Source organism: Diabrotica virgifera, chromosome 3 (genome assembly GCF_917563875.1).
Source record: "Diabrotica virgifera virgifera chromosome 3, PGI_DIABVI_V3a".
NCBI classification, from domain to species: Eukaryota; Metazoa; Arthropoda; class Insecta; order Coleoptera; family Chrysomelidae; genus Diabrotica; species Diabrotica virgifera.
The window spans coordinates 11,376,146-11,387,009 of record NC_065445.1 but is presented as its reverse complement, the minus strand read 5'-3'; the positions used below and the strand labels follow the sequence as shown (position 1 = coordinate 11,387,009).

At 31.5% G+C, this 10,864-nt stretch overlaps 1 protein-coding gene across 1 annotated transcript in view; it reads right to left on the bottom strand.

Annotated features, from left to right (window-relative positions):
• Positions 1–2,253: 2,253 nt before the first annotated feature.
• The window catches only part of LOC114349382 (protein mahjong), a 59,283-nt gene continuing 50,672 nt past the window's right edge, over positions 2,254–10,864 (bottom strand). The window contains exons 24-27 of the mRNA XM_050646286.1: positions 8,490–8,691; positions 7,925–8,082; positions 7,657–7,708; positions 2,254–5,482 (exon numbers count right to left, since the gene is read on the bottom strand). Of these exons, the coding sequence (XP_050502243.1) occupies positions 5,328–5,482; positions 7,657–7,708; positions 7,925–8,082; positions 8,490–8,691 (567 nt within the window). The 3' untranslated portion in view covers positions 2,254–5,327. The remainder of the gene's footprint in view (positions 5,483–7,656; positions 7,709–7,924; positions 8,083–8,489; positions 8,692–10,864) is intronic.

Below are 10,864 nucleotides of genomic sequence, written 5' to 3'. Positions count from 1 at the left end.
TAAATCCATTTACTAAGGCTGAAAATCTGTACACACATTCTAAATTGAATATAAATAAAATTTATTATAGTCGGTCAGCTGTATGACGGGACAGAGCCGGTCGGTCGGCCCCAATGAATGTACAGGGTTATTCACTATATTTTGACCCCCTTGTAAACTGCTTTATTTACAGAATTAGAGAAAAATGTAAAATACAAAAGTTATTCATTTTTTAATTATGATTTTTTGACATATATATTCGTATTAGTAACGTCATCCATCTGGGCGTGATGACGTAATCGACTATTTTTTTTAAATAAGAATAGGGGTCGTGTGCTAGCTCATTTGAAAGGTTATTCAATTCTCTATACAGTACTATAAACATTAAGATCATTATTTATACAGGGTGTCCAATTTTTTTTGAATTAATTAAACAATTAATTTAATTAAAAAAATGTTTTTTGACACCCTGTATAATTAATCATGTTAATGTTTATATTACTGAATGGAATGAATAACCTTTCAACTGAGCTAGCACTAGACCCCTGTTCTCATTTAAAAAAATAGTCGATTACATCATCACGCCCAAATGGATGGCGTCACTAGTACGATATATCCTACCATCAATGCAAGACTATCACAACCCAAAAATTGCCATTTTTTGTTTTTTACGAATCTGTAATGGTAATGGGTAGTCTAACATAATGCAAGAGTATTATAACTTAACATTAATATTGTTTAATAATGTCTTATATTAAATTTTGAGTTATAATACTCTTTCATTATGTTAGACTACCCATTACCATTACAGATTCATAAAAAACAAAAAATGGGAATTTTTGAGTTGTGATAGTCTTGCATTGATGGTGCGATATGTCAAAAAATCATAATTTAAAAATCGAATAACTTTTGTATTTTACATTTTTTTCTAATTCTGTAAATAAAGCAGTTTACAAGGGGGTCAAAATATAGTGAATATAACCTGTATATTCACTGAGGCCGACCGACCGGCTCTGTCCCATCATACAGCTGACCGACTATAATAACTTTTATTTATATTTAATTTACAATGTGTGTACTGATTTTCAGCCTTAGTAAATGCTTTCGCTTGACCGACCGCAGTATGTTTTTCTACACAATCACAGTAATCAACTGTGAAAAACATAGCTTTAGTAAATTCAAAGAGATTTTTCAGCGCTGCCTCTTGGACTATTTGGATGGGAAGTTAAAGTTGGTTAATGGTTTGGTGATTGCTGTATGAGTCAAAGTGCTATCCATTTTTAATTTTTGTTTTCTTTTGGTTTCAATTAAGCTGGTTTGTCGGCGTTTTTATTTTAAATAAAAATGGATTTTATGTTTGGTTAGTTTTCAACAATATCCTTTAAATGGTTTGACATGGCCGAAATGAAAATTGTACTTACAATTTTTTCTCTTCTGTACTTATAACCACTTTAACATTGCTCTTATTACAAACTTGTTTTTCAAATTTTTGGGGTAAACTAACAAAAGCACGTTTTATTCGGAGCTGAAATTTATCATTACTTTTATAAATTATTTCCAGGGCCGGAGTCCTATGCATTCTTTATACTGTTAAATATTGTTCGATATCAAATATTATACAATATAAATTCCAGGCAAGTACATATTTTAATATTTTTGAAGTTATACTTCTTTACGATCGAGAGTGAAATTTTATAATGCTGGGCGCATGCGCAGACAGACAGTATGTAGTTCGTTGCTAATCTTTCAAATTATTTATGTATCAGCGCAAATAAGTCATTAAAAGAATATATTAGTGTTTTTAGTAAATGTATTATTTATTATAATTTTTGTGTCTTTGGATTTGTCTTCCTCGGGAATAAAATATTTTATAATAATAGTATATTTACTTTAAATTTTAAAGTATTTTTATACCTCACTTCTTGGTCTATTAAATTATTTGTCAGTATGTATGAGAAAATTTTGTAAGCTGTCAAACCAAAGGCAGTTTAGCTCAGTGGTAGCGCGTTCGACCGGAGATCGAGAGGTCGCCAGTTCGATTCCGTGTGTTATCTAACTTTTTTTTTATTTTAGTATTGTTTTAATAAAATTTTTTGGAAAGTAGTAAGTAGAAATTAGTTTAATCTTTAAATACTAATAACCTGTTGAAAGTATATTTATTTCGTTGAAATCATATAATAGAAGTATAACTTCTTACGTGCGTACAAAGTACACACATTCTTTTTTTAGATTTTCTGGGCTCACAAAAATCAGACAAAAATAAAACTCTGGAGATAATACAAACTAGTTTTATTGACTTCCTCTTAACATTTTTCAACTAGGTATTAAAAGTACGTCACTTGTTCATAATTTAATCTTAGATACAAGCTCTATTTACAAAATTAAACAATTACATACAATCATACAATAAAACAAAGGAAAACCTTGTACGGCCGACAATTTAAGGAAAACTCGTTACAAAACACCAACTTTTTACAGTAAAGTTTTGAGCGGTTTGATACCTTTAAAATTATCATAAAAATCATTTTAGGAAAAAGAAATTTGGCAGTATCCGACAACTTTTGGAAGACAATAACTCAACATATCATTTCTAGCCTGAAGGACGGTTATGAAAAATGTTACTAAAACTTTTGATCAAGAACTTTGCGTTTCCTAGTTAGGTTTGGCATTAATAAAGAAATAGTTAATAGCATATTTCATAGATTACTGAATGTATAGATGACAATGAACATGGTTTTTGTCTTCTCTCACAAGGTGCAAAAATCCAGATATAATACGACCAGCAGTCGCGTATAGAAGCAAAACATGGACGCTAACAAAAAAGTAAGTATGATCGAAGCGAAGATCGGTGGGATATGCGCATTTTATCAATGAAATTCGATATTTTTAAGACATTCCAGAAGCCGCTACAGATAAAATGTTTTACCAACCCATTAATCATTCAGAAATAGTCGACGGATATTAGTACAGTTAAAATAATTAAGACGATAACTTTACGAATGATTTAATGAGTGAAATTTAAAGTTTTTTCTACTTTAATGACAAAAAAAGCAAGCTCATTAACAGAACCCAATTAAAAATTATTTTGCACATCATATTTGAAACATTATTTGGTTGAAAAATCTCATTTTTGTTGGCAAAAAAATATATTAATTTGTCTGAACTAAATTACAGTTCTGTTTATCTTAAAAGCGATATGTTACTATCAACATTCACACAGTGTTGCCAAACTGAATTTTGTTATTTTGAGTGTACATTTTCCCAGCGATCTCCGAGGGTACAATAAACAAATTGCTGGTGTGGGAACGTAAAATTCTTCGAGTGATATATGTATGGCCTTGCAGAGACAGCGTGACAAACGAATGAAGGCGCAGATACAATAACATTTTGCCAATTAAAATATAATAATGTTCAAAATAATTTTTAATTGGGTTCTGTTAATGAACCACGAGCTTGCATGAGCTTGCTTTTTTGTCATTAAAGTAGAAAAACTTTAAATTGCACTCATTAAATCATTATCGTAAAGTTATCGTCTTAATTATTTTAACTGTACTAATATCCGTCGACTAATACTGAATGAATAATGGGTTGGTAAAACATTTTATCTGTAGCGGCTTCTGGCTCTTCGGAAAGTAAAATCTAGTCAGATATATCAAGGCCAATAGTCTAAGATGGACAGGGCATGTGATACGCGTTATGGGAGAAGGTCTGTAGGACGGCCTAGAAAAAGGTAAAGATGCAGTCAGAGAAGATCTGGAGAAAATGGGAGTGAGACAATGGGAAATAGTGGCACTGCGTTACGTGACACTGTGGCAAACAGTTATCAATGAGAAGAAAAATAATCATTTGTTTTTAAGTGTCCAAAATTTGACGAAATAGTGGTATATTTATCTAAACTGTTGGGATAATGGTGAGGAACATCCATCGAAAGTGAAGTCATACGAAAAGGTTGGCTCAAAATATAGTAATAGCATCTACGAACGCAGTTCAAATTTAACAATTAGGTAAAATGTTCAACAGAACGGTCCTGATTGATTGATATTTTTTGTCTTAAGAATTAGGTTTACAATGCTTAAAATTGAGAAATAATAAAATATTTAATAAAATTAACAACTGTGAAGATTATGATGGTTTCATGAGAATGTACTGATGATGACAAATGACAGATGACAAACAATAGAGATATGATCTATGAATTAAACAAGACCAAGCAACATATATGATTTAATTTGGATATAACAAAGATGGATAAGCGGCTCCCAGAGAACCAATATTATCATCGATATATTGCACAACGTTTGATTCACTGTTGATCTTTCAGAAACAGAAGTCAAGTTCTGCATTAGTATTATCAGTTCTAATACAAAATAAGAGAAAAATAAGCCTTTTCGAGGAAGTATTCAAAAAGCGTAACAAAAAGGGGTTTAAAATATTTACAAAGTAATAATAATTAAATCTAATGACTCTTCTATTTTTTTTTCGTAAATTTCAAATTTTCTTTGTATCATTTTCTATTGAAATAACCATTTCTCCAGAACGAGAAAAAAATAGGTAGAAATATACGATATATAATAAGAAGTAAAATTTTATATTCCGTTGAAATTTTGCCAAATCGACTGACCCAAACCAAGTATTCTTACATTTTTTTAAATTATTGTTCAATATACCGATGACAATATTGTCCAAGATCGATTAGTCTGAACTATATTGCAATCTGAGTAAATATTGAATAATATTAAAAAGTGTGCAATAAATTAGTCATAATTATGCAAAAATGTATAATAGATTCTACAAGTTTGATTATTGTAGAAAATATTAATCATTATTGCACAACATCCATTAATGTGCAACAAAATACTCTCACTATGCATGATAAGTTGCACAATAACTTTATAAGAACTACTGTCGTAAGAGCTGGTTAGAATACAGCCCCATATGCATCATTGTGCAATAAATGCACAATAGTATTACACAATTTCAATTATTGTGCAAATATTTATGAAAATATTACAAAATATAAAATATCATGCAACATATTGATAATATTGCATAAGATGAAGCAATATAACAATAATATTGATTACCTATGCTCTGTTTTATAACCAGATTGAAAATTACATAAATAAATAATTACAAAATTGTTTTTATAAATACAAAAAATAAGTTTAAATCTTTTATATAAATATTAAATCTGTACGGAATTTGCAAAACGCTCAAAACTTTTAGGTCTCAATGATTACATCATATATACAATACAAAATCACTCATTTTACGTTTATCAAAAAATCACCTCCCTCATACAGATATAACGAGGAAAAATAGAAACATTTCCAGAACTTCTATAGGGCTCACAGTGACGCGAGTAAGGCGCCAAAATCTAAATTGTCTCCTGACCCACCGCTTGACAGACTCGTCCAACTCTCTGCGTCGCTGTCGTTATCGTTATCGTCGCCGTCATCATCATCATTGTTATCGTCGTTATCGTTGTTGTCGCCATCTCCATCTATAAACCAAAACAAATATTTACTAGTGGTAATAAACAACAAGAAATCACATCAAATTATGATGACCAATAGACACAACTATATTCCGTCTCACGTTTTTCGTTCAGGATTGTCTCTTATGACTATTTTACTATTCTTTGTATTTTTCAATGATTCCATCCTTATTTATCGCTGGGCTGTTGCCAGTTCCATATTTTGTCAAGCATCTGAATGTTGTGCCAATGCTTGTTTACTGTGGTTACGGTAGTTTCAATTATTCAGTTAACCTGTACTGTAACCTCACCGGTTTAGTTTCTTATTTTCATTATTTATTACATTTCATATTTTTTTGCTCCATGCTCCAACATGGATCTTTGTCAGTCTGTTATAAAGAGATGCATAATACCCGTAAACAAAAACAAATATGAGGTAATGTCCGATTGGCATATTATTTGACAAATAATGACATGATGTCAAAGTCAGTTAAATATTTGTAAAAATAACACCCTAGTGCCTATTAAATTTAAATAACCTAGTTAAAACTATCAAGTTGACAAATATCAACCTATGTAAAACTACGGTTATAGTATTTTTACTACAAAAACGTTATTACGTAGGTCAAAATTTTTGACGTAAGAGAACTGTCAAAACATTAGAATGTGACTTTTCATTATTGCTATGTTTATCATAAACACGGCAATAATGAAAAGTCACATTCTAATGTTTTGACAGTTCTCTTACGTCAAAAATTTTGACCTACGTAATAACGTTTTTGTAGTAAAAATACTATACCACAATTACGTTATGATTATTGCTGGTAAATGTACTTATTTGAAATCTAATTAATTAAAAATTCATTAAATTTTTTTGCATATAAAGAATATTTAAACGGACATTAAACGTTGAAGGCACCACGGGTATTATGAATAATAACGCTTTCGGTCAACATATATCCCTGGGGCCAAAAGCCCTCGGGATACTCACCATTGATCTCAAGCGTTATTATCATTATAATACCCTTAGTACAGGCAAAATCGATGAATATAAATTATAAATGGCTTACGATGCCAGCATACAACCATTGATTAGACATAAAATGCCCGATTATTATTCAAAATTTTCCACCTATGTACAGGGTTATTCACTATATTTTGACCCCCCTGTAAATTACTTTATTTACAGAATTAGAAAAAAATGTAAAATACAAAAGTTATTCGATTTTTAAATAATAATTTTTTGACATATATATCGTACTAGTGACGTCATCCACTTGGGCGTGATGACGTAATGGACTATTTTTTAAAATAATAATATGGGTCGAGTGCTAGCTCATTTGAAAGGTTACTCAATTCCCTATTCAGTAATATAGACAGAAAGAAGAATGTATGTAATTTATTTAATTCAAAATACATTTTTCTGCTGCCGGAAAACAGAAATAAATGTTTATTGAGCAAATAAGCATTACTTTTCACTTAAATTCAATGTTCAAGCTGCCACCCATTTGCCTCTTGGCAGTCTGAACATTGAATTTAAGCAAAAATCAATGTTTATTTGTGCAATAAACTTTTATTTCTGTTTTCTAACAGCAGTAAAATGTATTTTAAATTAAATAAATTACATACATTCTTCTTTTCGTGTCAATTAATTTAATTAAAAAAGTTTTTTTGGATACCTTGTACAATTAATCATGTTAATGTTTACATTACTGAATAGGGAATTAAATAACCTTTCAAATGAGCTAGCACTCGACCCCTATTACCATTAAAAATAGTCGATTACGTCATCACGCCCAAATGGATGACGTCACTAGTACAATATATAATAGTGACGTGACAATATGTCAAAAAATCATAATTTAAAAATCGAATACCTTTGTATATTACATTTTTTTTTATTCTGTAAATAAAGCAGTTTACAAGGGGGTCAAAATATAGTGAATAACCCTGTACATTAAATATGATCATCCCTCCAATAATTAATAATGACAAAAATCTTCCCAATTTTACAGGTCCAACTTTACGTAGGCTTTTACATGATGTTGGCTTTGAGTATCAGAATAAATAAATAGGGTGCATTGACAATGATTGACACCAATATGGAACGAAAAACGTGAGATGCAATATACAACGTTTAGTGATAACTATTAAGAATTTGTAAGAAAGCACATAAAACATAAATATAATATAAATATTACCGTCATTTTCTGAATCGTCGCTCCCTTCCATACTGTCCTCTTCGTCTTCTTCCTGCGAAAGAAAAGGAAAAACAAAAGTTAAATACCTTAGATCTTCAATAACTCCTACATCAAGATAATACACGATAGAACAAATTCGACAATATTCGTAAGAATATAAATACACTAAAAATTCAAATTTTAAGAGCAGTATAAGAGCAAAAAACAAAGTCGAAAATAATATCATAGAATTTATCGAAATTAAATAAATAATTGAATAACACAATACCTGCTCATCTTCGTCGTCTCTTCTTCGGCCTACGTCGTAGACTCTGACGGCGGACTCTTGCACTGAGTTGTATAATCCTTGGTTCTCCACCACTGCTATTTGGGTGTCGAAATTATCACAGGCTAGGTCGTAGATGCTCTTTTTTACATCGAAGGTGGCTAAAAAACATCTTAAATCAAAAACATTTTCTTTTACGACGAAAATCGAAAGTAAAAACCTATTAAAAAACGTAATTTCCTTTTTTGGATAAAACTTTCCTTTGGCTAAAAGGCATTAAATCAATAACTATAATTTTCATTCAGGTTTGATTGATAAACTAAAACAATCAAATAATTGTAAAACTTTCTTGATTTTTATTCAAAATAAATTAAATTTTGGTGAACCCTCGTGTATTAGAGCTTTACGAGTGGAATATGAAAATTTCTCGTACCAATTTTTATTTAGCTGCATATAGCTTTAGTTAAATATACCTCATTCAATGATCCTCTTTCTCGTTATTAATAGAAAGGTACTCATAAGAAATGAACAAGAAAACAAAACAAGCCAAAAAATAAAATCTACTTACTTATACTGGCGTAGTCGATGGCATCCACAGTTTTAAAACTTGTATCGAACGCTGAATCTCCATCATCCATCTCTTGTTCCAACGCTATCGCATATATAGCAGTGTTTACGGGAGAAAAGATTATGGAACACTGATTAAGAACAGGAACTGTCTTTAAAAGGTGGAATGTCCTAATGTCCCAGACTTCAGTATTTGATACTATCTACAATAATTATACAAAATAAATAATATAAGATTTTCAATCGGTAGCAGAAAAAAACTAAAGTTTTCTCTTCTTTATAGTCAATATAATTTCAGCTCAGGATCATGATGACTTGAGTTACATGACGCGGAAGCTAATAGAAGAATATAACAAATGGGGTCTCGAAGTCAACATTAAGAAATCCGAAGCCATGTGTATTGGAGGGACAAAGCAGTCCATTACATTGACGATGGGGTAGAAATCAAACACTGTGATTAATACAAGTACCTGGGCATGAAGATAAATCAAGATGGAACACTCTATGCTGTTATAAAAGACAGAAACATACAGGGTAGTGTATAAATTTCCCATAAATTTCTACAGTGAACAAATATTTTCAATATTTCAACATATTAGAATCTTGTACCTGTCCCTTCAGAACTAGTTTTTTACCCATATACCCGCCAACTATCTTTCCCGCCAAACAACAAAGCTAAAAGTTGCCGAACTACAAACTGGGAGAGTCTGTTTGCAACCATCGGCGAATACACACCGTATTTCAGAAGCTCCAAATAATGTAGTTTTTGTCTATTTTCACCTCAAGTATAACAATATAGTTAATGTATGTGGCCTTATTAACTAGGCAGTAAGTCATAGTGCCAAATAGTAAAACAATACCAGCTGTATCAACTGTAAGTACAAAGATAATCCTATGTACATCTTATTCTTTTACCTCTCGTCAAGTTCGCGGTATTGCCAGTACGGGAAACGGTTCGCTGTTCTATCAAAAACTCTATGCGTGATAAACTGTCTTACAAATCTCATAATTTAAACTTATGCTATCAATCTGCTATCCATTTATTCTCCGACTAATTTAACTTTTCAATATATCTATTTTTTGTTAGTTTATGAACATTGTGTTTTTATTACCTATCATCCTCTCCTTATCCCTAGCAAAGATTACTCCTTGCAGGTGCTGAATTCAGCTGGTCCTTCGAGAAATAAAAAGAAGAAGTTCCCAAAATCTGTGTGCGAGAATCGACCATAGAACCAGCCGAGTTCGCTACGGCGAGCTCCTTGATCCCACAGGTAGAAAAGCCATATCCATGATGTACGACATTCTGTGGGACCAAACAATATCTAAACCTAACAAGCAGCTCATATACAATACCATACTGAAAAGTATAATCACATATGGCAGTGAAGTTTGGCCACTGAAACAAAGAACTGAAAAAATGTTACTAATAACAGAAATGGACTTCTGGAGAAGAGCAGCAGGCAAATCAAGAAGATATCGGAATCACCATAGGAGGTAGAAAAATCAATAACTTGCGATACGCAGATGACACACATATACTATCAGCGAATGAAGTTGAAATGATTACCTTTACCGAACGACCAAGCCAGATAAGTAAAGAACTTCAAATCAACACCGGAAAAACAAAATGAATGAAGAAGTGGTCCAAGAAGCTAAAAACGGAAGTCAAATAGAAGAGTATTTAAGGTAGAAAATACTTCACAATCAAATTGCTTGCCTCGTAATACTACTAATTTGGTTCTCAAGACTGTCGGGACGTAAGCATTGTACAAATAAAAAAGTAAAATTTTTCTAAAGATCCTGTTCATTATTGTAATAGAGATGGAAATATAATTATTATTATGTGATAAGCCCATGTTCACTAGATCTGAAACAGACATTCGACAGAGTATGATTAAAGGATGTGCTCACTATCATTGAAAAAAAAAACATGTCAGAAATATAGAAACATAATAAAACAGCTCAATAGATCCAACAAAACAAGAATAAGAACCACACACGGGCTCACGGAAGAAATCAAAATCAGTGTCGGCATTAGACAAGGGAACGGCCTCAGTCCATGCCTATTTAATTTACCAATGGATGAATTTATAGCTAGTGTTAACAAAATGAATCAGGGATACAAAATGGGTAACCGAACCATGAGAATACTTTGCCACGCAGATGATGCAATCATAATAGCCGAAAACGAAGATGACTTACAACGCCTACTACAAAAATTTAAAATAACCGCCGACAAGTATAGCCTGACACTATTAACAGAGAAAACCCAATCGATGGTAATATCCAAGAACCCAATTAGATGTAAATTAGTAGTGGACGACCATATAATCGAACAGGTAATGGGTTGTAGATACTTGGGTGTGGAAATATCTA